Below are 27,146 nucleotides of genomic sequence, written 5' to 3'. Positions count from 1 at the left end.
CTGCGGGTTGGTGGAGGTGTTTTTACGGCTAATAGCCGGGACCAACGGCTTAACGTACCCTCCGAAGCACAGAATCATCTTACTTTTTCGGACAATCAGGTGATTCAAGCCTGAAAAGTCCTTACCAAACAAAGAGGACAGTCTCACAAAGTGATTTCGACAATGTCCCCATCGGGAATCGAACCCGGAACACCAGATCGTGAGCCTAACACTCTAACCACTAGACCACGGAGGCTGTTTACTTAATACTACCTGATTATTGAGTGATGGGTTCAACTTTATGAATTAAATGAGGATTAATTAGATGAATTTGATTCACTTGACCACACAATCCACGTGCCACTTATAGTCGATCTTGATTTTTCTTTAATCTTCTCTTTAATCTTCGCCAATCACTTCGTATTAATTTATCTACAATTTATTGATTGTGATCTGGGATCTTCTCCGAAATGTGGCTCGAAGGACCATGAATATGCCATCAGGCAAAAAGGCATATCAATGCCTTTTTACTGATTTTTAAGGGATTTAGGTAGCAATGAAACAGCACCGTGTTCGACGTAATTACGTGTAATCAATGGAACCGAAAAAAAAAACGCCTGTCAAAAACAATTAACTAATAAAAACTATTGCAAATAAATTGCTATTATAAATTGAAGAGGCGTTTCGAAAAATATTTATTCTAAACACTAATATTGTGGCGCCCCCTAGTGAGTTACAGACATGACACTTGTCTAATAACATGAACTCATCAAACACAAACCCGTTATTGAAAACCGCATCAAAATCGGATTATTAGTTTAGAAGATAATTAATAACATTTCTTTGCACAAACGCACACACAAACATCTCTCACCCTAAACGCATATACCTGCTCCGTTCCGTCGTGGGTAAAAAGGGTGTCGAATGGTATTGGGGATCAGAGCAGGAAGAAGCATTCCAAACATTGAAGCGAAAACTAACCGAACGACCGGTATTAGGTATCTATGATAGGAACGCTAACACAGAACTTCATACCGACGCAAGTAGTAAAGGGTTAGGCGGAATACTACTTCAACATCAACATGACGGTACTCTTAAACCTATTGCATATTTTAGCAGAGTCACTAGCAAAGAGGAACGGTTTTATCACAGTTATGAACTCGAAACGCTAGCGGTGGTAGAATCCTTGAAGCGGTTTCGGGTTTACTTGACCGGGTTACCAGTTAAAGTTGTCACCGATTGTAATGCGTTGCGCACTACCCTCGAAAAAAAGGATCTGATTCCTCGTATTGCCAGATGGTGGTTGACTATTCAAGACTTCGATATTTTTATAGAATATCGTCCGGGACATCACATGAAGCACGTAGATGCACTCAGTAGGAACCCCATCGTGGCTGAAGTGCAAATAATAGAGGAGTCAGACTGGTTGTTGACCCTGCAAATGAAGACGAAACCCTTCAAAATATTATAACACAGTTGCGTGTTGGAACCGACAACCCTGATATTACGTCAAACTATGTAATAAAAGAAGGTAGTTTGTACAGAAAAACACTCTTAGGAGATCGATTCGTTATTCCTAAACTTGCTAAGTATGGATTAATGCAAAGGTATCATGACCAAATAGGTCATCCCGGTTTCGATAAGTGTGAGAAAGCCATCAAGGCTCAGTTCTGGTTCAAGGGCATGACACGATTTATTAGAAAATATACGAGTTCGTGTTTGCAGTGCGCGTACGGTAAAGGTAATTTTGGCAGGGTTGAAGGCGAACTACACCCAATCGAAAAACCAGCTGTACCTATGCACACGCTGCACACCGACCATTTAGGCCCATTTGTTAAGACACGGCGTGGTAATTCTTACCTGCTTGTAATTATAGATTCATTTACGAAATTCGTTTTCGCGAAGCCTGCAAAGAACGCAAGCTCAATTGAGACTATCAGGCTTTTCAAAGAAGTTGTTGATCAATTTGGAAATCCTCAAAAGGTGATAACCGATCGTGGCAAGGCTTTCACAAGCCGATATTTTAAACAATTTGCTCAAGAAAGACAATTTAAACACGTATTAAATGCCATAGCTAGCCCACGGTCTAACGGCCAGGTAGAACGAGTCAACCGCACTCTAATTAATGGGCTTAATACAATGTCTGAAAGTGAGTGTACGTGGGACCTCAAAGTACCAGACGTTGTATGGGGCATTAATAATACGACTAATTCCACGACAGGTTATACACCATTCAGTCTTATGTTTGGTCACGATAACTCACGGCTTCCGGGCTATCCATCTCCGGCAGCTATGGATGCCCCTTTTCAGCGACAACAATTAGATTCGCGTAGGACAACTGCAAAAATACGAATAGACCGAAATATGACTGAGATGAAAAGCAGGTTTGATCGGATACATAAACGTTGTAAGAAATACTCTGTTGGTCAGCTTGTTCTCTGGAAGGGTGGTTCTGCGAGAGACCCTCGGGCTAAAGTTACACGGAAACTTGATGGTATATACACAGGACCATACCGAGTGGTCAAAGCTGAACACTGTTTAGACCGATATACAATATCTAGCATAAAGGGCATGAAAGGATACAAACGATTCCATGCGATAGTTAGAAGCGAAGTGCTTCGACCATATAAAACTACTTTGACTGATGATAGTAGCTCCGGCAGTGACCGCGAAGTAGACAGGGATGACCTTATAGACCTTTTAGAAAGTTAAAATTGTAGGTTTAAGTACACCAGTTTTAAACTTTGTGTTCTCTTCAAAAAAGAAAAAAACAAACTCGTACAACACATTCGTGGATGTAGGTATCTAATATATGTAAATAATCAATCGTCTTCAAACTATCTAGTATTAGGTTTCGATTTCCGATTATGCGATTATAGTAAAGTAGTTAACTATTTCATTTGACATGAGGATACTTAAATATTTCATTTCGTTAATTTTATAAACAAGTTCTATTTATATAAAGTATTGTTATGGATTATGTCTTAGATACTATTAATGTCCAAGGTAAAATTATTAACACTTATTATAATCAAATTGTGTATATATCAAATTGCGTCTTAATTATTTTGTCTAAACTAAAAAAAACGTACATAGCTAAACAAATAATTGGATCTGTGTTTTCTATAACTATCTACGTGTAAATACATGTATAATAACAATGAGGAAATAAAGAAAATGTTTTCTACAAACGAACACTCAGAAGTACTACACTATATATATATTTATTTATATAATAATAATATATTATAAAAACGAATTGACAAAATATTAGCTGTGTGAACATTGTAACGGTGTGATATGATTTTACACTGCCTACAAAATAGATACCTATTGAATTGGTGCATACTGTGTGAGCTACACTATGTGTCATAATTATTATTATTGAGTTGCAAACTTGTAGGTGTTACAAACAATAACTGTGTGACAACAATCTAACTACGTGAATTACAGGCTAGATATTTTTAATACTGTGTGATGCAAATACTGTGTGATGCAAATACTGTGTGATGCAAATACTGTGTGATGCAAATACTGTGTGACATATCTGCTGTGTGATAAATTAATACTTGACTGTGTGAACTGTGTGATGGAATGCCAAAATTGGTAGCTGAACTGTGTGATAAACATAAAGAAAGTCACTGTGTGAAGAGTTTAACATTTCCTGTGTGAACTTAATACATAATACACAATGTCACGTCGTAGTATTGGAGCGCACAAAGTCACCCACAAGGAATCACATAAGAATATAGGTCAGGCAGGGTGGGTACAAATGAAACAAATACTGTGCTGTCTTTTCTTATTTCAGAATACGACGGCTGCCAAAATGTCCACCAACAACGCGGGCTACTCGACAGTCCCTGAGCGCCGCGGTGGGCCGCGCCCGTTGCAGGATGGCCGAGTGTTAGCGCCATCGTCATCTACCGCCACTTATCTTTGATTTTCCATAGTTATTACATTTAAATTCAATCTAATTAAGTATAAATTAATGTACGAATACTATTTAGTTACTTAGTTATTTTATATTTCAGTTGTTTATTTGATTTTCTAATATGCGAATTGTATTGATGGGTAATTTATTTCTTTTGCTCTGGTAACACTTAAATTGGATTATATCAAGTTTATAAAAGGCATGACATTTGGTTATTCGCGCTCATTCTGTTTTTGTTCTACCAACGATAAGTATAAACTGCAAGTTCGTGACTACTTCGTATTTTATTTCGACTACACTTGGAATCCCTTCAACACTATGCATAATACGAAGGTAAGTAAGTAATTTAAAGTAATTTATCTTAAGTTAAATAGCTTAATACAAGCAAGTAGGTACTTAAATTAGGTAATTTATACATATGACAAAACTAATAATAAGTATTATGTAGTTAGGTACATTACAAAGTATCATTCAGTCTTACTTGGCAATAAAATTAATTTATGTATAGGTCTAGTAAAGTTACCTTTAGAAGTACGAACAACTACTGATCTAATTAGACCATCAGTTTTATTAATATTCGTAGAAACAACTCTGCCCAAGGGCCAAAAAGTAGGAGGAGTAGCCTCATCTTTAATGATAACTAAGTCTCCACAATTTAAGTTTTTATGAACATTAAGCCATTTATTTCTAGTTTGTAATTCTGATAAGTAGCAAGAGTAAAATTGTTTCCAAAATCTTTGTTTTATTTGTATTATTCTTTTATAAACATTTAATCTATTTTCATTAATGTCAAGCTGATTAGGTTCAGGTAAGTCAGTTAGCGCTGTGCCAATGATAAAATGAGCAGGGGTCAAGCAAGTTAAGTCATTAGGCAAATCAGTTATAGGATATAAGGGCCTAGAGTTCAGAATCCCTTCTACCTGTACCAACACAGTGTAAAGTAACTCATATGTCAGTTTAGTATTAAATAAGTATCTTTTAAGCAATGATTTAACAGATTTAATGCCTGCCTCGTATATACCGCCCATATGGCTTGCTAAAGGAATAGTAAATTTAAATTCAATGCAGTTTGAGGCGCAGAAGTCTGCTATTTCACTGTAACATTTGTCATTTAGAAACATCTTATATAAGTCATGTAATTCTGATTTAGAGCCTTTAAAATTGGTTGCATTATCTGTATACAAACAAGTAGGAATACCTCGTCTAGATACAAATCTTTTCAGGGAGCATATAAAGGCTTGAGTGGATAAATCGGTGACCAACTCCAAGTGAATTGCACGAGTAGCCATACACACAAATAAACATATGTAACCTTTAGAATATCTACAGTTTCTAGTCATAGAACTCCTTATGGCTATGGCGCCACTATAATCAATCCCTACGTGGGTAAATGCACGAGTAAGCGTGACTCGAGGTGCGGGTAAGTTAGACATTTGCTGTCCACAGACTGATCCACGATACCTAATACATCTAGTACAAGAATGTATACATTTCTTTACTTCACGTCTACCACCTATAGGCCAATATGTAAGTCTTATGTTGTAGAGTGTGTTCTGTATGCCAGCGTGAAGAAGTTTGTAGTGATAGTGACGTATGATCAGTGTGGTTATGTGGTCTTTGTTTGGTAGTATGATAGGGTGAGCCTGATTGTATGGTATGTCTGAGTGTTGTATGCGACCTCCAACTCGTAAGATGTTGTCATTATCTAAGAAAGGGTTCAGTTTTCTAATAGGGCTAGAAGTAAAAGTATATAATTTGTGAGAGCTTGTCAGAGGTTGGATATGTATGTTAGTGTTGTGTTGTAAAGTCTCTAATTCTTGGATTTCCTTATGGAATGAATGATGCTGTGTGGCCTGTAGAATGAAAGTCTGTAATAATGAAAGTGTTTAAGCTCTGAAACAGATAAATGAGAAGTAAGTTTATTAACATACAACACACAACACCAACATTCGAATAAGGCTGTGTGACTCGCTAATACTTTCAAAGTTTAATTATATGGACATAGTTTATGGGCCGCGCCTTCTTGCGCGAACTCAAAGACTGATACAGCGAGTGCAGAATGCATGCGCCAGGTTTTGTTTCAAAATACCTCCACGCACTCATGTCACCCCATATTTGAATAGTGCTAATATATTGAAAATGAAACCTCGCAGCGAACTGCACCTGGCGTGTCTCTTGTTTGGTTTGGTGAAGTACCGCACGCCGTCGTATCTCGCTGAAAAATTGACGTGGGCCCGCGATGTGCAGTCGTACAAGACGCGGTCATGGGAATATGCCCTGATTGTGCCGCCCCATCGTAATGTCGCCTTCCGCGGGAGTTTCAGGTTCGCCGCATCCAAATGCTGGAACGATCTGCCGCCGCCGGTACGTTGTCTGAAAACGTTAGGTTCATTCAAAACAATGTACAAAAAATATCTTTTGCATTGTCAAAGGAGCCCGACGTGATCAAATATGTTTTAATAGTTATAAACATACATACACACATATGTTCTATTCTATGCCATATTAAGTAATTCTCAATGACTTACCCAATAGGTTCGACACGCGAGGCATCAGCGGTTACATTCCAAGCATTAACGGATGCGGACTGGTCTAACTCTTTTGTTTGTGTTCGGTTTGCTGACGATTAGGTACTATTAATATTAATTGAATCCTATTATTAATAATTATTATTGAATGTATTGTTTGTTGTCCAATATTATTATCAATGAATGATCTGTTTTGTCGAAAGTGAGGTTGTTTTTGAGTTTTTGAGTTGCGGTTAGTGTTGGGTTCTTACCCGGAAAATTCCCGCGATTTGGGAATTTTCCCAATTCTGAGGGAAAAAACCCGAAAAATTCCCATTTCAAGGGAAAATATTTTTTATCGCATATATTTGTATTAAAAGTAAGGATTTCCAACAAAGACCATTTGAAAAAAATGTATGCCTACTTTATGCCCAATTTATCTTCTGTCGTAGTGTCGTATGAACTCTTAAAAAACTTAAAAGAGATCATCGGATGTCAAAGTGCCGGCCAAAAAATAATTTTGCTATATTACGTTAGATCTTATCCATATGAGCATTTATTACTATGGCACCAAAGCTGTAGGGTCAATATCTTCGGTTTTATTAAATTTTAAAAAACTGTATTTTTCATACATGAAACAATATTTGTATATCCCGTTAGAACTTATCCATTTGACCATTTATTATTAGGGCACCAAACGTCTATGACCATTATTTTGACTTTTGTTGGACTTTACGTTATAGTTTCTGTGTGAAAAGTGCCGGTCAGCAAAAAACACGTGTCAAAGCTATCGAGAAGATACCTGTAAACATTATTCACTATGACAAAAACGTGTATGACCATTAGTTTGGCTTTTGTTGGATTAAAAAAAAACTTGAGTTTTGATTCATTTTGTATAAAAATTAAATATAACAGGCGCGTTATTTAAAGGATCGTCAGAATGTTTATTACTATGGCATTAAACGACTATGATCAATATTTTTAACTTAATTCGATTTTCCAAAAATCAAAAAAAAGTTTTATCTAGTGATAATGGAACTATCTTGCTAAAGGCGTAATATGGTGGTCGTCTTTTGAAAAATAGGTTTGCGTTTGACCACTACCTTACCTGATGGTGATACACGCTTAAGAAACTACTTTTTTTAAAGAAAAGTGTATACAAGGAATAAACAGTGGGGTGATAGAGGTACCTACTATGTTATCGGCCGAGTAGCACCAGGATATTGTGATAGGCATACTTGCAAAGTACAACTACCCGACTCCTGTTTTCCCTAACAGATACTTCAGACGTCATGCCAATATACGAGTTTCGTCACTAGATGACAAGCTTATCTTTGGAGGGTGGTAACCATTTACGGTCGAGGTGAATCAATACCATAATTCAACCTAAACTTAGGCCGTAACGTTGAGTCGAATGCAAAAACTACAGCCAACGTCATATCTAAAATCAGATAGTATTAATATAGAAGTTCACCTAACAACACACAAAACAAAAACACAAAGTAAGTATTTATCTGACTAATAACTAGCCATTGGGAAAGCTCTGCTTGTTGTCATTGTTAAAATGTATAAAACAAAGTTTTTTTAAAAAGTCCAATAAAAGCCAAAGTCGACATTTGGTAGTATAGTAAAAATACGTCGTTCAAGTCGTTTACCAAAAGATTTGACTTATTTTGTTTCGCTGGCTGACATTTTCCCACTTGAACCAAAACGGAAAGAGAGACGAATAAAAAGTCAAGACAACGGTCAAAAATGTTTTGCGCCAGATTATTAAATGTTCTAAAGGTCCTTTGTAATCCGCCGTACCGCATTTTTACCCAAAGCACTTTATTTTCATACAAAATAAATAAGAAACAAAATTTTTAAAATACACTAAAAGCCAAACCAATGGTCATACAAGTTTGGCGCTATAGAAAAAAATGTTAACAGACATCTACTCGATACTCTCAACATGATATTTTTGCTGGTCGGCATTTTTCATATTTCAACTAAAACGTAAATTCCAAAAATAATGTCAAAATAATGGTCATAGATGTTTGGTGTTATTAAAAAATATTGAGAAGCAACTATTAGACAGATTCGACGTATTTTTTTCGATGGCCGGCATTTTAACGTATTAACCAAAACTGAAAGTCCAAATAATGGTCATAGAAGTTTGGCGCCATACTAATAAATGTTCTAACGGTCCTTTGTAATACGCCTGTATACCTTTTTTTCCCAACGGACATAATATTATTTTTTACAAAATGTATGAAAAGTCGAGATTTTTAAAATCCAATTAAAGACAAACTAATGGTCATACACGTCTGGTGTCATAGTAAAAAATGTTCAGAACAATCTACTCGAAAGGTTTGACACATTTTTTTTCTCTGACCGGCACTTTCAAATTTGGGCCGGCCAAAGTATGGAAAGCCGATGATTTCCTTTGTAATATATTTTGAATGGAATGTTCGATTTTAATAATTCCATGCAAAGATATCTACATATTATAGGATATATAGGATGCTTTTGGCACGAGAGAATGTCATCATCGAGGAGCAACATGGTTTTGTGCAAGAAATTGGGAGGCACGAATACCTACAGATATTATTTACTTGAACTATGGAAAAGCTTTTGATCGAGTTCCTGTCACACCATTGATTGCTAAATTAGAGCCCTTTGGAATCAGAGGCAATGTCGTGAAGTGGATTGAAGACTTCCTGTCAAATCGCACATTCTCTGTGCGTATCGGAGAATCATACTCTGTTCCCAGAAAAGTCCTCAGCGGTGTGCCGCAGGGATCGGTGTTAGGACCTATTTTATTCAGTATCTACCTTACATATCTTAAACATGGTATCATGTCTGATATATCACTCTTTGCAGATGACACGAAAATAACGGGGAATCCACTTATTAGCCATAATATAATCCAAGATGATCTTGATAGAGTAATTGCTTGGACCCGAGATTGGCTAATCACATTAAACGTAGACAAATGCACTGTGTTGCATGTTGGCAGTAACCACCCCACGTTGAGTTACACCATTGACTCAAAACCTCTCGAGTGTGTTAAAAAACAAAAGGACCTTGGCATAACGATAACACATAATCTAAAGTGGGACGAACACATTATTGGAATCACTAAGAAGAATAACTCCCTTTTATACATAATTAGAAAAGCTTTTTATCATATAGATACGGAATTGTTTCTTAGGCTTTACAAAACTTACTTACGTCAGACCGCTGTTAAAACATGGGTTTCAAATATGGAGACTTTACTATCGGAAGGACATTGCACTACTAGAGAGAGTCCAAAGAAGAGCAACAAAGATGGTGACAGTACTGGTTGGCCGGAGTGGACCATAGCGGGGGCCGCAGGACTCTCACCTCTGGCTTGCCTTCATTGGCCAGCCAGAGTGGGGCGTTAGAGCTATACGCTCGCAGGGTGGAAGTGAAAGATGCATAAGTCGCGAGTTGGTAAGGCGGGTAAACCGTCTCGCAGAAAGCGGTGTACACCTCTTGACACCCTGAGATGCTCACAACCATGTTGCTGTCTTGCCGTCCAGTCGCGTCGGCTAGATAGGTGGCCCAACCAGTGAGTGACGAGTCACCGCCTGCCCAATGTATCTCTGTTATTAACATTGGTCGAGCAGGCGCAGTAGCCCCAGTATATACGTAGGTTCACTAACCCCCAACCCAATAGCCCAGTTCCTTTTGTTCCCATAATCTGCAATAGTCCTACACGAACCAGGGATTGTCTTTGGGTGCACTCCCAAAGTGCATACAGGGATAATCGCCGGTTGGTGTCACAACACATTTAGAGTAAATTGTCTTAAGGGGCCTCTACGTGTTGGCTTCGGCCCCACGCACGCCTTCCAAAAGTCCGGGACTCCATTACAGACCCGACCCGAGACATGGAAACGACATACAAATAATAATAAGATTAAAAATAATTAAATAAAAAATATTTTCCCATGATTCGGGAATTTTTCGGGTGTTTATTTTATTTTCCCATATTTTCCCGATATTTTTTCTTTCCCACCCAATTTTTTCTTTCCCTGCCCATCAATAGTTGCGGTTGATGCGCGGACGCGTCACCGGTGACTGCCGTAGCCAGTATGAAGCGAGCGCCGCGCCGAGCGGCTCATGGCAGAACGAGATAGTCGCACTTTCTTTCGCGCATGTTGAACGCTGAGAGGCTGAGATTTGCACAAATAGCAACGTTGTACATTCACTCACACTACACAGTTACACGTCTCCATAATTTACCTATTATAATGTATTCTTTTCGTTAGTAGTTTTGTTATTATAAGTAAGTTTTATTTATTCATTTTGCATATATATCTTTAATAGGAATATATATCTATAATATCAAGTATAAGTAATGCATTATAATCTATATAAGTATCATAGTATGTTTTCTTTATTGTATATAAGTAGGTACGTAATTGAGTTTGGTGTGTCCGTGGCTCACGTTCGATAGGTCTCCCATAATACCAGCGCCGCGGCCCGTGCTAAGCACGTGTCACGGCATTATGCTGAGGGAGATCCTTTTTTTATTTTGGGCGCCTCCATTGTGTATTTAATGTCTGTATTATTTGTCTTTGTTTTTTTTTTTCTATTTTTTTTTTGTTATTTCTGTATTGTGAGTTTGTAAATGTGGCGTCCAATATGGAAATAAATATTTTCTTTCTTTCTTTCTTTCTATTATGCTTGTTTTTCAAATTATGTATGAATCTGAATAAGTATGAAATTGATCTAGACAAGTTAGTATAGCTAGAAAACCTTTTAAAATGCTCATAGAAAAATGAATAATTAATACCTGTTGTAGAGCAAATATTAACCACTTGAGCAGTAGATATTATATCATCATTATTCTGTGTTATATCACTATCCATTGGAATAGAGATAGGCCATAAAGATATGTCCTGTTCTAGCCACAGGGGGCCTTGCCACCATAGAGAGCATGATGGTAGTGCATTAGGCATGACTCCTCGAGTGATTAAGTCAGCTGGATTCTGTTTAGTGTTCACATAGTACCAGTCCTCACTGCTAGTAGTGTCAATAATATGCATGAGACGGTGAGTGACATAAATATCATGTTTGTGTTTGAAAGGTGATTTGATCCAACTTAGAACGATGAATGAGTCTGTAAATAAATACAAATTATTTATAGTAATTTTATTATTAGTAGCTTCCTTGAATTTTGTCAGTAATTTAGCTAAAAGTAGAGCTCCACACAGTTCTAATCTAGGGATAGACTGTTGTTTTTTGATAGGAGCAACTTTGGACTTAGCAGTTACTAGAGTTCAAGTACGTTGTTTATTAGGATATGTTGCCCTTAAGTATAAGCAAGCACCATAGGCTTTATGGGAAGCATCACTGAATCCTATTAGAATAATTTGTGTAGGAACATCAGAAAAATAAAACCTAGGAATGTGAATGGACTTTAAAGCATGAAGTTGGCTCATTAACTTTAGCCAAGTTTCTAATAAATCATTAGGTATAACAGAGTCCCAATCAATGTTATTCTTCCAAATGTTCTGCATGAGTGTTTTATCTAATATAGTAGTAGGGGCTAGCAAACCCAGAGGATCAAATATTTGGGCAATTTGAGATAAGATATTTCTTTTAGTACAGGGGGTATTTATTCTCTGTGAAGTTAGGTATACAAATATTAAGTGTATCTTGTGTAGGTAGCCACTGTAAGCCGAGAGTTTTGACCGATTCGTGAAGAGTAAAACTGTAAGTGTTGTTTTCATCTAGTGGAGTGTTATTTTGACTTGAGGGATTTAAGCTCAATATGTGTGTATAAATGTGAGGGTGGTTAGTAGACCACTTATGAAGCTGAAAACCTGCTGTCCCTAATAAGTCAGTAAGCTCAGTACATAATTGGATACATTGCTCTATTGATTGAGCGCCACATAGGTAGTCGTCCATGTATGAACTAGACTTTATACAGTCTGATGCATATGGATGAGTGACAGTGTGTCTGTCAGCTAAGTCTAGCATAGTGCGACAAGCAAGGTAAGGTGCACTTTTGACACCGTAGGTGACAGTATCTAACTCTAAACATTGTAATTGTTCAGACTTTGAATTTCGCCATAAAATTCTTTGTAAAGGTGTATGTTGTGGATTAATTCTGATATTTCTAAACATTTTAACAATGTCACAAGAAAAAGCATATTTATATAGTCTGAATCTTAATATGATATCAAAAATGTCATTATAAATGTTAGGACCTTCATAAAGCACATCATTAAGTGATAAGCCACTGGAAGATTTAGCACTTGCATTGAAAACAGTACGCATCTTTGTAGATGCACTATCTGGCTTAAGTACTGGTAAGTGAGGTACATAATATGCATGTGAGTCAGTAGGGGAGAAGCTGTGGATGTGGTGCGCATGGCCAAGCTCAATAAATTCATTGATAAATGACTTATATTGAGTATAGAGGTCAGGGTCCTTAGTAAGCCTTGATTCCAGTTTAAGTAGGCAGTGATAAGCGGTATTAAATGAATTACCTAATTCATTCACTTTGTCTGCCTGTAAAGGCAAATCCACAGTATATCTACCAGTATCATCCTGTGTAGTGGTTGAGGTGTACAACTCCTCACAGTATTTGTCTTCAGGAGAGATTAACTTTTGTGTAGACAGTACTTCCTCCTGTTCCCAGAAAGATTGGAGTATGCCATCTGTGGGAGTAGATGATAAATGCATGCTAACAGGTGTAGTGCAGTCAGAAGTAAGCTCACTAGAATCAGGAATGTAAGAACCTGATACAACCCATCCTAGGGTAGTTTCAATTAAGAAAGGTAAGCATGAACCAAGTTTTATACGTCCTGTCAGTAGTATGGAGTAGAAGAGCTCAGCTCCAATAAGCAAGTCAATTGAGCTAGGTATGAAAAAAGTAGGGTCAGCAAGTGTGTGTGCTTGTTTAGTTGGTATGTGCCAGGTATGTGTAGGTATATAGTTGTGTGGTAGCGGCACTGCTATATTATCTAACACAATGAATGTGAGATCAGCCTTGTAGTTAGTATAACGTGAAGAAATACTAGTATGTATACTCATTTGAGATTGTTTTTGGGTGTTACCTACGCCACTAATATTACAAATATCACCTTTACATGCAAGCTGAAGCATGGATGCCAGTCTGTGGGTAGCAATGTTGACCTCGCTACCTGCGTCCAGGAGAGCTCGAGCGTTTATCCACTTTCCGGATGCATCTTGGATTTGGATGATGGCTGTGGAAAGCAATATTTGATGTCTGTTAGTGTGAGATGAAAGCACAGTAGAAGGCGTAGCGTGAGTGTGTGTAGTGTTAGGCAATTGAATGTTGTCAGTAGATGCATGTGGTTGCATTTGAGTGTAGCTAGTATTAGGTGTACCTATAGAAGTAGCGGTTGCATGTGGTTGCAGGGGAGTGTAGCTAGAATTGGGTGTACCCATAGAAGTAGTGGTTGCATGTGGTTGCAGGTGAGTGTAGCTAGAGTTAGGTGTACCTATAGAAGTAGCAGTTGCATATGGTTGCAGGTGAGTGTAGCTAGGATTGGGTGTACCCATAGAAGTAGCAGTAGGTAGAGAAACAATGTTAGATTGCACCGGAGGTAAGTCATTGCAATATAAATCTGCAGAAGCAAAGCTAACCTGCTGTTGCTGTAGATTTCTGTCCATATGTATACTGGTGTGATGTCTACCATGGCATGTTAGACATTTGTATTTTGAGCACACATGATTTGCTCGGTACGGTAGGGCTGTAAACAGTTATAACACAATGATTTAGCTTTAATCATTTTTATACGATCATTAACTGAGAGTTCTAAGTAATTAGGACACTTGTGCAATTGATGTTGGTTTTGACACAATATGCAAGATGAATTTACAGCAGATGTGACATGGGAGGTTTTGACATATATCTTATCAATGTACTTATCAGCATTTAACATTTCAAATGGAGTTCTACGCGCGTTAAGGAACTCAAGCAATTCACACATTGTAGGGATCGTATTTTCCTTTCTATTGAGCTCCCATGCAGCTCGCAATGAATTATCAAGTTTTTGAGAGATTATAAACACTAATAATGCGTCCCAACTGTCAACTGGTAGCTTAATAGCCTTTAATGAGTCTAAACTTTGTTGTAATGTTACTAAGAAATCTTTAAGGTTATATCTCGTGATAGTTGCAAAATTTGTGATCGATTTCAAGTGATAGTTAACAATTATTGTTTTATTTTCGTACCTTCTTGATAGAATTTCCATGGCCTTGGTATAATTTTCCTCCGTCACTAGCAATGAGGATATAAGGATCGCTGCTTCTCCCGTGAGTGACGACTTCAGATATTGTAATTTGTTGACCACTGGTATGTCGGTGTCATCTACGGAAGCCATGAAGATATTCTTGAATGCCGGCCATTGCCGAATATCACCATCGAACCTTGGTAATTCCAGTTGAGGTAACTTAACGCGTGGTTTCTTGTACATGGTATCGTGATTCAAGGTCGAACTAAGCTGTTGATGATCTGTTGACAATCGTGCGGTAATAATAGGCCCAGTTAGTAAGGCGTCCATTTTCGACTTCACCAAGTAATATTTGTCCTCAAGTTGTGTCGTTCTTGCTCGTAAATCTCTTGACGTTCTGGATCGTCGCATTCGCAGCACTCGATCGCAGATTGCAACTCGTCGAATCTAATGAAAATTTTCTCCAGTTCGGCTTGACGCGCCTTGATCTCATGAAGTGTATTGTTCGTAGCACTATAACTTTGTATGAAATTACATATGCGTGTGAGTTTTCCTTTTAATGAACTTCTCTGTTGTTTAAATTGTTGTAATTCTTGAAAATTATCTTGTTCCGTCATGTCGAAAAAATAGCACGTAGAAAAACAATAGAAAAAATGAAAGAAGCCTGATGACGTTGAAATAAGCCTGTCGCTTCTTTTTTTTTGTGTCAATTTTTTTGGCCTGGACTCTAGTGTTTTAAGACCGATATTGACAAATATAGGTTGCTTCTGCCCGCCGCCCGCCAGAGTGCAGCACAATCTGAATGAATTGATGAATGTTGAATGGATCACTTGGTCACGTGACGACCTCCTTGAGACAAAGATTAGACACAATTTTTCACAAAATGGCGATCTTGTTCACGCGCACAATGACCACACGACTCGAAGGACCACAAAAATGTTCACTATTTTGGTTTCTAAAGAATGTTCTAATTCAGCGGGGCGTTATAAACAAAAAGTCACTTTTATAATTCACTTGTTTTTTATTTAAATGATAGAAAATAGACACTACACATATTACACGTATTGACGCTGCGGAGGTTGGGCGAACAGAGAGAGAATGAAGGGAAGAATGAATTTTAGTATGAATGCTTTGAATGAATACTAAACAAGTAAATTGGAAGTTGATTCAAATCCGGTAGATGTATATGACACTACAAGTGATATAAAACTGACAATTTTAAAACCAGTTGTCCTATTAGAGAAATCAGTAATCAAGACGAAAGCCAATGCGTTAAAAATAAAGGTGGCCGACCCAAAAAACAGAAACGCGGACCGAAACCAAGTAAAGAAAACGCGCATCGCGAAGCTGTCAGGAAATACACAACGAAAAACCCCGCTGTTAATCGCAAGGCAGTTCAACAGTATAGCGAACGCAATCCAGATATTCACCGCGAGGCCGTTCAAGGGTACAACACAGTCACCTTCAGTGACGATAGAGGTTTTATACATTTACATCGTAATAGTAAAAATCAGGCGATTATTAAATATCGCGGCAGAGACGTAATAGTTAATGATTTATAGGTCGTTCCTTATAATCCTGCTCTTCTCCTAAAATATGATGCTCACATTTAGAAGTGTCCACACAGGGATTTTCTTAAAATGCATAAATGGTTTTGTCATAATTTTAATTATCATAATCCTTTTCGCATAAGGTTTTTAAACATAATAGTACTTTCCCATAATAACATCTAAGAATACTGGTTTGTTAGGTATAACTTATTTTTGGACTAATATTTGTTGGTATAAATTTGATTCGCATATAAATAGGTATCCATAATTCTTTTTTAGAATACTTAATAGTGTTTTGTCATAATTTTTACAAGGCATAACAGTAGGTTAGGGTGCGGCGGGGGTGGCCCTTGGGCCACTTTACGCCGCCAGCATGTTTATCTTACACACGAAAAGTATACTGAATGATCACCAACAGCATGAAATAGAGTCAAAAAATATAAAAAGTCACAATCATGAACCAAATGCAACCAAGGAAAAAGTAAGTTTCAGAAATGTTCAAAGTTGTGCCAAAACTTTTCTTATTCGGAGTATAGTTTTTATGCTTATAATACTTATGCTTATATGTCATTATTGTTATTAATTATTATGCTTATGGTAGTTATGAGTTTCAACATTATGCTTAAAAAGTTATGACAAATTAACATTATGCGTAACTAATAATAGGACAAGTAACATTATGCCATGGTAAATTATTACATAAAAAATGATGCGTAAAAATAGAGAACCATCCACACAGCGTGCTATAATTAAATATTTGTTCAAATATATGACAAAAGGACCTGATGAAGCCCGTATTGCCGTTGTTGATGAAGAACATCGTGAGGATGAAATCGAACAATTATGTCACTAAGCGATTTATTAGTTCTAGCGAAGCAGCGTGGCGTGTTCTCGAATTTGATATTGTAGAACCCTACGGTAAAAATGTTAACAGTACATTTGCCCGATCAAAATTCAGTATTTTTTAAGCCTGGCCACGCGAACGAGGCAGTTAATAATGCAGGTTCAGATCTTTTAGACTATTTCAGTAGGCCTTTAACTGAGGAGTTTGATCGGGTATCCTACTTAGACTTTTTTGAAACTTATAACATTCATGCGAAAGATCCATGTTTAAAGACAGTTCAGGCGGTGCAAATGCAAAACGGCAAATTTCTTACGCGAAGAATGCGGGGTGAGCTCGTCGCGCGTCTATTTTGGGTCGCGCCGAACAGAGGTGAACAGTTCTTTTTAAGACTTCTTTTAAGTGTTTACCCTTGTCGTAGTTTCGCGGATTTACTGCAAATTGGAGGTCCAAATTGCACAACTTTTCAAGAAGCTGCCAAATTCGCAGGACTTGCGGACGATTCAGTCGAATATGAACGGGCTATGGAAGAAGCTTCCACTTTTTTAACCGGACCACGACTTCGTAGCTTTTTTGTAACGCTGGCTGTTAATGGTGCCTCAGTGGCGTCACTGTGGAACACGTATAAACGTCAATTGGCCGAAGATTTCCTTTATAGGGTGCCAGATGACGAAGAAAATGCGTTTAACATGTGCCTCATCCAAATAGATAGAATGCTACGCAGACACGGAACTTCGTTAATAGAACAAGGTTTGCCGGAAGTAATTTATAGGTCAACGGAGTTAGATAGGGAACGCACTGAATATGATTTAGATAGTTTGAAATCATACGTAGAAGAGTGGTTGCCACAGTTATCTCCCGATCAACGTGCCGTATTCGATTACGTGGAAAAGCTTTGCGTTGAGAGTGTTTACCGAGAATCCAACAACTGTGCGATTTTTATCGATGGTCCGGCCGGCACCGGAAAAACGCTTTTATTGAAGGTCATAACTGCATATATCCACGGTAACCTTAAAGGTATAGCTTTAACCTGTGCATCGTCTGCAATTGCTGCTCAAAATTACACAAACGGAATGACGGCTCATTCTTTGTTTAGATTTCCTTTACATCTATTAGATGATAGCGGATACTGGAACATCTCAAATGGTACTCAATGAGCTGAATTGATTTATAATTCTAATCTCATTGTGTATGATGAAGCGCCGATAGCTCATAAATACCTTATAAATTTATTATATAGATCATTGCAGGATTTGATGAGGTCAGACAAAATTTTTGGTTCTAAAATAATTATTTTTGCAGGAGATTTTCGTCAAATTCCTCCAGTAGTCCCAGAAGCACGAACGAATTTTGATATATTAAACGCGTCACTAAAAACTTCACCTATTTGGAAACAATTGAAAAAATTTAGTTTGGTAACTTAACAGAGATGTAAGGATGACGCACAGTATGCAGATTTTCTTTTAAAACTGGGTTCAAATTTATTACCTACTCTTAGATTAGAAACAAATAATAATGATTTGCAATTAGTCCAACTTGAATCCATTGATTATGTTACTGAATTAGAAGATTTAATTGACAAGGTGTTCCAGATTTCGATTTGCAATTAAAATTAGACCGTGTTTGTGTAATCACGCGTAATCTTAGTTTCGCGGATGGCTTAGTAAATGGCACCAAAGTAGGGCCTGCATGTTTAGGGCCTGCAAAACTCTGAAAGTATTCTAATGAAACTGTCCCGTACGTAACTAGCCATGAACGCATTCGCCGCTAGCGTGATGCCCATACATTTGACCTGGATGACGGTGTTATGGGAGCCTGATATTACGTACTTAATCATAAAATAAAGCATGATACACAAGGAGACGAGATGCATTGTAAAGTACATTTCTTTATAAACTATTATTGTAGGTAATCGACTACATTTTTGGCCAAAACTCGTACAGCAAAGTGACTCTGCCCAACTCAGTAGCGCAATAAGTGTGATATTAGATAAGTATGTGTGATTACTTATGGCTCTGTCTGGCCCATTAGGGATAAAGGCGTGTTTTATGTATGTTCACATCTTCTTCTTCTATCGTGTGGGTTGTAAGGTGGATAACCAACCTCGTCAATCCCGGTGCGAGGGTTATTATTGAGCCGCCAAAGGCCCCTGACATGGCTCATGTAACGACTACTTATCAGTAAGCAGTAATCGGGACCAAAGCCCATTGTTTGTTTAACTATTGTGTCTGGAAACCTCGGCCTTACAAGGAAGAAACAAAACAGTTTAAAAAATAATTATTAGTATGGCCATCACTGGCACGTTTACCCTTTACTAGGGCAGGCAGAAATAAAAGAGGTGGTAGCTGTTCACTCAAAAGTTAAATACCTTGAACAGCTGATTGCTACGTAGTGTTGTGCAAATTTGAATTTATTACATGAAGACCTGGAATTCAATTGCTCATAACTAATGCAAATATGAACTTAGGCAGCCAATACTCTCGCATGTGATTTGTAGATAGTGACAGATAAGGCACACTTCGGGTTGATACCCCCGTTCCGTTACACCATGTATATATTCTATCAGCGACACCTGTAAATTGCGCAGATCGCACAATATCCTTACCGACTTCGGCTTACGTCGGACGTCCGTCACTCCCGCGACATAAAGAAAAAGTTCGTGTACAATTAGAAAAAGTATCCAGACAAATAAGGTTGGCAATTCCACGGTATAAATATAATAAGAAAACCATTAAAACTGTGTCGAAGATGTCTCGGCAATATACTTTGAGGTGGAACAACCACCAGCCGAACTTCATTTCGATGTTCACAACGCTGCTGAACACGCAAACATTAGTTGATGTCACCCTCGCGGACGAGGGGAAACATCTACAGGCCCACAAAGTAGTATTGTCTGCATGCAGCACTTATTTTCAGGCACTGTTTATGTACAACCCGTCTCGGCATCCGATCGTGATCCTGAAAGATGTCACTTTCGCAGATCTGCGAACAATGGCCGATTTTATGTATTACGGCGAAGTTAATGTCACAGAAAAACAGCTCCCACAGGTGCTGGATACAGCGAAAACTCTAAAGATAATGGGTCTGACGGAGATGCCGGACTCGACACTGCTAACGCGGTCACAGGGCACGTCCGCTGACTTCCCTACCGACTCCGTTATCTCGCAGCGACACGCTGCCTCGCCAAGCATTTTGCCGAGGCGGAAACGGGGGCGAAGGAGGAGTTCGGCAGGCTCGGGGCAGATGGTGGAGGAAGAGGGCCGCGAGGAGTCCGGCCCATCGGTGAATGTGGTGCGCGGCGACGCGATCACGCACGTTGAGCTCGGTGCCGCAGCGGCGCAGCCGGGAGTATCACGACGACAGGGCCGTCGACGGTTCCCAACAAACATCCGAAGCACAAAATACTTGGAACAATTGGGAATGGGGGGTAACACAGGAATGGCTCAAGGAGGACAGTGGAGTATGATGGAGCATACGTACCCGCGGTACTCGAATGCGTGCTTGGGTAGCACCGGTCTGCAGGGCGAGGCGATGTACATTTATTTATTTATTTTTTACAGTTTATTTGTTTTTTTATATGAACAACATGAGCCAGTACATGAACGCGGGGCTGAGCGAGTACGGGCAGGCGCTCGGCGTTGGTAGCGTGGGCGGAGTGGGCGGCGTGGCAGGCCCCTCGCCAGGACCCAGCTGCGTGGCGGACGCTGCCGCCGCACCCGAGCAGCCGCCGCAGCAGCAGAAGCGCCGCCGCGCCACCAACCCACGGTCCGAGGAGAACTTCCAGCGCGCTCTCGAGGCCGTGCGCTTCGGCGGCATAGGCTTTTGCAAGGCCGCGCGCCTTTTCGGCGTCAACAACCACACTCTATGGCTCGAATACAAAAAGAAGGGCTACCCCAACAACCGGCCGAGCATCAAGAGCCGCATCAAACGAGAGCGCACGACGCCGCCGCCGCCGAGGGACCTCGTCAAGGATGACGTACCGCAACAGGAGCAGCAGATGGCGCTCATCTCCACCGCACCCCGTGCCCGTAAGCTATATTGACTCCCGGCCCGTCGACTTCCCGCTGCAGGGCATAGCCCACAACTCGCCCCTCAACATCCTCAGGTTGGCAATTCCACGGTATAAATATAATAAGAAAACTATTAAAACTGTGTCGAAGATGTCTCAGCAATATAGTTTGAGGTGGAACAACCACCAGCCGAACTTCATCTCGATGTGGACAACGCTGCTGAACACGCAAACATTAGTTGATGTCACCCTCGCGGACGAGGGGAAACATCTCCAGGCCCACAAAGTAGTATTGTCTGCATGCAGCACTTATTTTCAAGCACTGTTACGAAGCATTTCGGACCAGACGAGCCTTGTAGCGACATCTAGTGATTTTTGACGTTTACAACGTAATTTTATGACATCACAGATGGCGCTGCAGGGTTATCGATGGGCCCGAACATTTGAATAATTAATTTTCAATTTTTTCTAAATTATTTATTATAGGTCTGAATACAGATTTCAAAGCTTTTTCATTTTCGGTTTCAATGTTGTAATATGGTGTTATACGTTGTAATATGTTGGCTCGCAGGTTCGCACGATGTAGTTCTCAAGTAAAAGTAACGCTTTTCAAGGCGTATTGTCAGAGCTTCTACACGTGCAGCCTGTGGGCTGACTGTACGCGACGGGCATACGGCGACCTGCGCGTCCAATACAACAACGCGTTCAGGGTCCTGATGGGGCTGCCGCGGCGTTGTAGTGCGTCGGGAATGTTCGCGGTAGCGCATATTGACGGCTTTGCAGCCATTATTAGAAAGCGATGCGCTTCCTTTCTAGCGAGGGCGCGCGACAGCCCTAACGGCATCCTGAGGGCGTTGGTGGACCGGTGGGACTCGCCTTTTCTTAAGGTGTGGATAGGCCGCCATACCGCATAGGACCACTTCGTTTTTATTTATTGATTTTTAATTTTTAATTGTTTATTTTGTAATTTGAATTTGACTTTTACTATTTTAATTGTTTGTGGTATATTTTTTTTAATGTATGGATTTTTAAATCTGAAATAAACGATATATTATTATTAATGTTTCGCAATTTCTTAACCTTTTTTTTAACAGCTTCTACTGCATTGACTATTTGGCGTTTTAAACAAGCTTCCATTATGAAAATAATTATACTACAACGTTGCATCCTCAAGATTCATTATTAACTATGTAGTTCACTTTTCAATCTACTGGGCATCACAAAGTTTTAGAGCTATAATGTAAAAAAAAAACATTAAACTGACACCATACCCCCTCCCTCGCTCCGCCACCGGCACGCGCCTAGATCAGCTGTCATTCGCTTTCTTTGTGCGGGCATTGCAACATAAAAAATAAACGAATTTCATTCTTAGTGTTGTTTAATAGCAAAAGCTAGTAAAATATTACTTAAATATGGGTGTAGCGTTCACTGATGTCACCACGAAATTAGGATAAATGTCTTTTATTAAGTGAAACACAATAAATACAATCAGATTGATACGGAGCTTCCCCTCTGTCACACCTGACCCCCCGAGCCCCAGAGCCAGTGTTGCCACAGGTGTTGCCCACTTCGTACCATTATATTTATTAGAATACCACATCATTTTCCTTTTAACAATTTGAATAATAAAATAAATGTAATAACTAGTCAGACTTAAACTTCTCATGAACAGTCTTTAACAAATAAATGTACTTAACAAAACAACATAAATTCTTCTTATTAACTTATTTACTAATCAACTAAACATTCTGTGTCATCCTGCTCAATCTCATTTGTATTAGAGTTTTTATATATATTCCATTTGCCTTCAGTCCTTTTGAGATGTATAACATTACGTCTATATTCCTTCCCTGTAGAATCGTTTCTAACATCTGCTTCATTATCGTTAGTCCTGATGACTGTGTGTGGCGTTGGATCAAATGTAGGTGTCAATTTATTCTCTTTCACGAAGTTCTTTACATAAACTTTCTCACCAATTACAATATCAGATTCCTGAGCTCTCCTTTTTCTATCTTCGTTAATTTTTCCTTTTTCTTTTCTCTCTTTGTCTTTATCTCTTGTTTCAGATATTTCTGGCTCATTTCCTAAATGTACTAACGATGGCAATTTATCTTTGAAAACTCTGTTAAAAAATAGTTCTGAAGGGGTTTTTCCTGTAGTACTGTGTGGTGTACTATTGTACATCGTTAGATATTGTAGAAGATCATCTTTCCAATCAGTCCTCTGAATTTGACTTATCTTTAGCCTTTTGAGAATACTTCTATTTTGTCTTTCTACTTCTCCGTTTTGTTGAGGCCAATGTGGAATTGTGTGAAACAGTTTGATGCCTTGTTCTAGGCAAAATGACTTAAATTCTTCAGAGACAAATTGCCTGCCGTTATCGCATGTTATGGTGGCAGGGGTACCTACTCGTGAAAAAATTTCTTTTAGTGTAGCAATAGTGTCTTTTGCTGTTATGGATTTCATTGCACGTATGTCTGTATACCGACTAAAATAGTCTACAATGACAAACAAGTAGTGGCCACTTGGAAGAGGACCTAAATAGTCAATGGCTACGTCTAGCCATGCTTGTGTGGGGAATTCCCGACGTTTCATAGGAACCGGTGGATTAGGGCCTGAAACCAAGAGACATCCTCTACAGTTCCTTACAGTACGTTCCGCATCTGTATCTATTTTTGGCCACCAAACTTTTGTTCGTATCCTGGACTTCATGGCCACAATGCCAGGATGACCCTCGTGAGCAGCTTCTAAAACACGTTTCCGTAGTTTTTCTGGTATAACGATTTTATTACCTCTCAGTACCATATTATCATGCAACCACAATTCAGTTTCAAATACTCTGTATCTTTGAATGCGAGCATCCCATTTATTATTTATTAAAGCGTCTTTAAGTAATTTTAATTCGTCGTCCTCTAGTGATGCCTCTGTAAGTTCCTTTAAGGACACAGCTATGGGTCGCGCACATTCAGCGATTTGATTGACGTGATATTCGTCATCGAAAGGTTCCGGACTTTGGATAGGACACAACCGAGAAAATGGATCTGCAATGTTATTTTTACCTGGGCGATATATGACATTGTAATCATAAGCCTGTAACCGCAACACCCATCGCTCAATTCTAGCGCAAGGTCTTGATTTTGGCCCAAATATAACCTCAAGAGGTTTGTGATCGGTTACAAGGTCAAATTTTCTCCCATAAAGATATATTTTAAAATGTTCGATTGCCCAAACCAAAGCTAGAGCCTCCTTTTCCGTTTGACAGTATCTTTTCTCTACTTCACTAAGGCTTTTGTTAGCAAAAGCGATTATGCGCGGCCCATGGACATCAGTTTGAACTAATACTGCGCCAAGTCCTACTGGACTTGCATCAGCATACAATTGGGTCCTGTCACTGGGGTCATAAAATCCAAGAGTACGGATATTTTTTAGAGACTGTTTCAATTTTTGAAAAGCAGTTTTTTGTTGGTCTTTCCAATGCGGGGTTATATCAGCAGATTTGTGAAGTTTTTTTCTAAGAATTTCTCTAATGGGTTCGGTAAGAGTGGCCAGATTCGGAATCCATTTATTTACAAAGTTAACTAGCCCGAGAAAGCTTTGGATTTCATCAATGGTTTTTGGCTCGCGAAACGATTCAATAACTTGTATATATTTATTTAAAGGCCTCACACCGTCGGGAGACAACTCATGACCCAAAAATTTAATGATTTTGGCATTGAAAATGCATTTATCGTGATTAAGCAGCACATTATTTTGCTTGAGAACTCCCAGAACTTTTTTTAGTCTTAACTTATGTTCCGTTTCATCAGAACCAAACACCAAGATGTCATCAATAAAATTGACGACCCCATCGCACGTTACTAGTAAATTCTCTAATATCTTTTGAAAATGTTCAGGCGCATTTGAAATACCGAACATGAGCCGTTTGTAGCGAAACAACCCTTTGTTGGTTATAAAAGTGGTGATGTGTCGACAATCCTTCTTGATTTCGATCTGGTGAAACGCATTTTTTATGTCTAACTTGGAAAAGACTTTTGATTTACGGAATCTTGGTATCAGTTGCTCCATTGTAGGCAAAGGATGTTGTTCTCTTTTAATTGCTTTGTTAGCACACCGCATATCAACACATATGCGAATGTCTCCATCACTTTTCAATATTGGAACCATTGGTGAAACCCAGGGTGAAGGTTCATTAACGGGCTCTATGATATCTAATTTAACTAACTCCTCAATTTTAGCATTTACTTTAGTTTCTAGGGGAATGGGAATCCTACGGTAGGGTTGACTTACCGGCTTGACCGAATCATCGATGGCTATTGCTAGTTCTACGTTCCTGAACTTCGGAAAAGACATATCTTCGATCGCATTTATGTCCAGGCCTATTTTAAGAACTTTCAGGGATTTTGCAGTGTATTTGCCTAATAGATTGATAGAGCCATCCTTTACTACATAGAATGTAGCCGTTTGAGTATTAGTGCCTATAGTTATCTCTGCGTCAAAAGCTCCTAATACGGTTAAAGATTTATTGGAGGCATAGCCCTTGAAATTCTTTTCAGGTGACTTCTGTTGGTTGGTAATTACAATTTTATTTTCTTTTAGGTAAGTCCATGTTTGATCGGTAATAATGTTATGCTTACTCCCAGAATCAATCAGAAATTCTGTCGTTACCCCGCCTATTTGACATTTTACAATAGAATCTTCATCCGTATTGTCCATGTGGAAGATGTAGTCAATTTCCGAATTATTGTCACTCTGTTTAGATTCATGTTCCTTTTTATCGTGTGTTTTCATTTTCTTATTCGGGGCGCGAGAGTTCTGTTTATTTTTGCGCTTACTCGCTCTTGTCCTGCATTGTGCAAAAAAAATACCGACATAGCCGCATTTTTTGCATGTTTTGTCTTTTGCAGGGCAGTTCAAGCTATCGGGCTTATGATTTTGTTTACCACACCTGGTGCATGCAGGTGGTGTTGGCATTGAGCCATTGGTGTCGATTTTGTTTATTGTCAAGCTTGGTTTGAATTCATTGAGCTGTCTTTCGACACTCTCAAAAGCGTTTGCTTCTGAAACTATTTTTTCTAGGGTTATTGAATCGCCTAACGTTAATAATTTCTTTCTCAGTTCGCTAGACGAGCATTTCTCAATAGTTTGGTCAATTATTTGGTCTTCCTCTGAAGAAAATTTGCACTTGGCACTTTGCTGTCGAAGTCGTACTAAAAATCTTTCAAAGCTTTCATTAGACTCTTGTTTAATTGACCTAAATATGTGTCGCTCGTAAAATCGGTTTTGTTTTGGGGTGAAAAAATCGTTAAGCTTTCCAATTGCAATTTCGTATACATTATTTGAACCATCTTCATCTACAGACGCACCAGGAAGATTATAGAAAATATCTTGCAATGCTAAACCACCAACATGTAGGAGAGTAGCCCTCTGCTTTACTGGCTTATCTATATTACTGGCTTGCAAGTAAATTTCTAATCCTCTTTTCCATTTCTCCCAGCGTAAACCCACAGAAGCGGAATCTCCCTCGCAATCGAAAGCTTCCAATGGAACTAATTGAGACATTTCGGGGCTGTCTGAAATGACAAAAACAACCTTGTCAGACCTTTTTCTACCTTAGGATATATTTAATGAGACACGGTTTATATTGTTTACCAACTGAGAAAGCAAATTACAACGTTACTTGTTAGCACCGGTCGATAATTATCTATTTGTGCACACCAATAATTATCGCACCCCTGCTACTGAGTGGTTATCAGTTAAATCATTATTACATATTTCATATGCAAAGGATCAACTGCCAGTTTTTTGGGATAGTAATCGCTATAAATGTAGGTCTGAACTGACAAATACATTATCATTACTCAATACATTTGTCCATGTCCTCCCACACTTATACGAATAACAAGGTAAGATAAGCGCAGGTAAGCAATTTTTTTTTTCTTTTTTATATAATAATATGAATATTTGTAACTAGGTATCATTAACATTTAATTACTTGATGAGATCATGATGCTACATAATTTACATTAGATTTAGTTAAATTTCTTTATAAATAGTTTTCTCTGAAATATGTTTAATCCGAATGTCTATATATGATGTGAAACACACAAGACTTG

The 27,146-nt window shown here is 38.7% G+C and overlaps 2 protein-coding genes and 1 pseudogene across 2 annotated transcripts; 1 reads left to right on the top strand and 2 right to left on the bottom strand.

Annotated features, from left to right (window-relative positions):
• Nucleotides 1-12,027: 12,027 nt before the first annotated feature.
• Nucleotides 12,028-14,134, bottom strand: LOC126381063 (uncharacterized). The gene is made up of 2 exons (XM_050030605.1): nucleotides 14,044-14,134; nucleotides 12,028-13,640 (listed from the first exon to the last, which is right to left on the bottom strand). Exon 2 carries the CDS (start codon nucleotides 13,537-13,539, stop codon nucleotides 12,028-12,030), a length of 1,512 nt encoding a protein of 503 aa, XP_049886562.1. The 5' UTR covers nucleotides 13,540-13,640; nucleotides 14,044-14,134.
• A 5,638-nt stretch (nucleotides 14,135-19,772) lies between these two features.
• Nucleotides 19,773-21,947, top strand: LOC126381062 (uncharacterized; annotated as a pseudogene).
• Nucleotides 21,948-22,584: 637 nt separating this feature from the next.
• Nucleotides 22,585-26,704, bottom strand: LOC126381031 (uncharacterized). Its single transcript, XM_050030590.1, has 2 exons — nucleotides 25,321-26,704; nucleotides 22,585-23,648 (listed from the first exon to the last, which is right to left on the bottom strand). Exons 1-2 carry the CDS (start codon nucleotides 26,590-26,592, stop codon nucleotides 23,625-23,627), a joined length of 1,296 nt encoding a protein of 431 aa, XP_049886547.1. The 5' UTR covers nucleotides 26,593-26,704; the 3' UTR covers nucleotides 22,585-23,624.
• Between the last annotated feature and the right edge of the window lie 442 nt (nucleotides 26,705-27,146).

This window comes from Pectinophora gossypiella, unplaced genomic scaffold (assembly GCF_024362695.1).
Source record: "Pectinophora gossypiella unplaced genomic scaffold, ilPecGoss1.1 Pgos_34, whole genome shotgun sequence".
NCBI lineage: Eukaryota > Metazoa > Arthropoda > Insecta > Lepidoptera > Gelechiidae > Pectinophora > Pectinophora gossypiella.
This window is presented reverse-complemented; position numbering and strand designations above follow the sequence as displayed.

Bases quoted from the DNA above. Each gene is read 5' to 3' on its own strand.
- LOC126381063 (XM_050030605.1), bottom strand. From the start codon at position 13,539: ATGCTTCAGCTTGCATGTAAAGGTGATATTTGTAATATTAGTGGCGTA.
- LOC126381031 (XM_050030590.1), bottom strand. From the start codon at position 26,592: ATGTCTCAATTAGTTCCATTGGAAGCTTTCGATTGCGAGGGAGATTCC. The intron at 23,649-25,320 runs GTAAGTCAACCC...TCTTGGTTTCAG, and splicing joins TCGATGATTCGGTCAAGCCG to GCCCTAATCCACCGGTTCCT.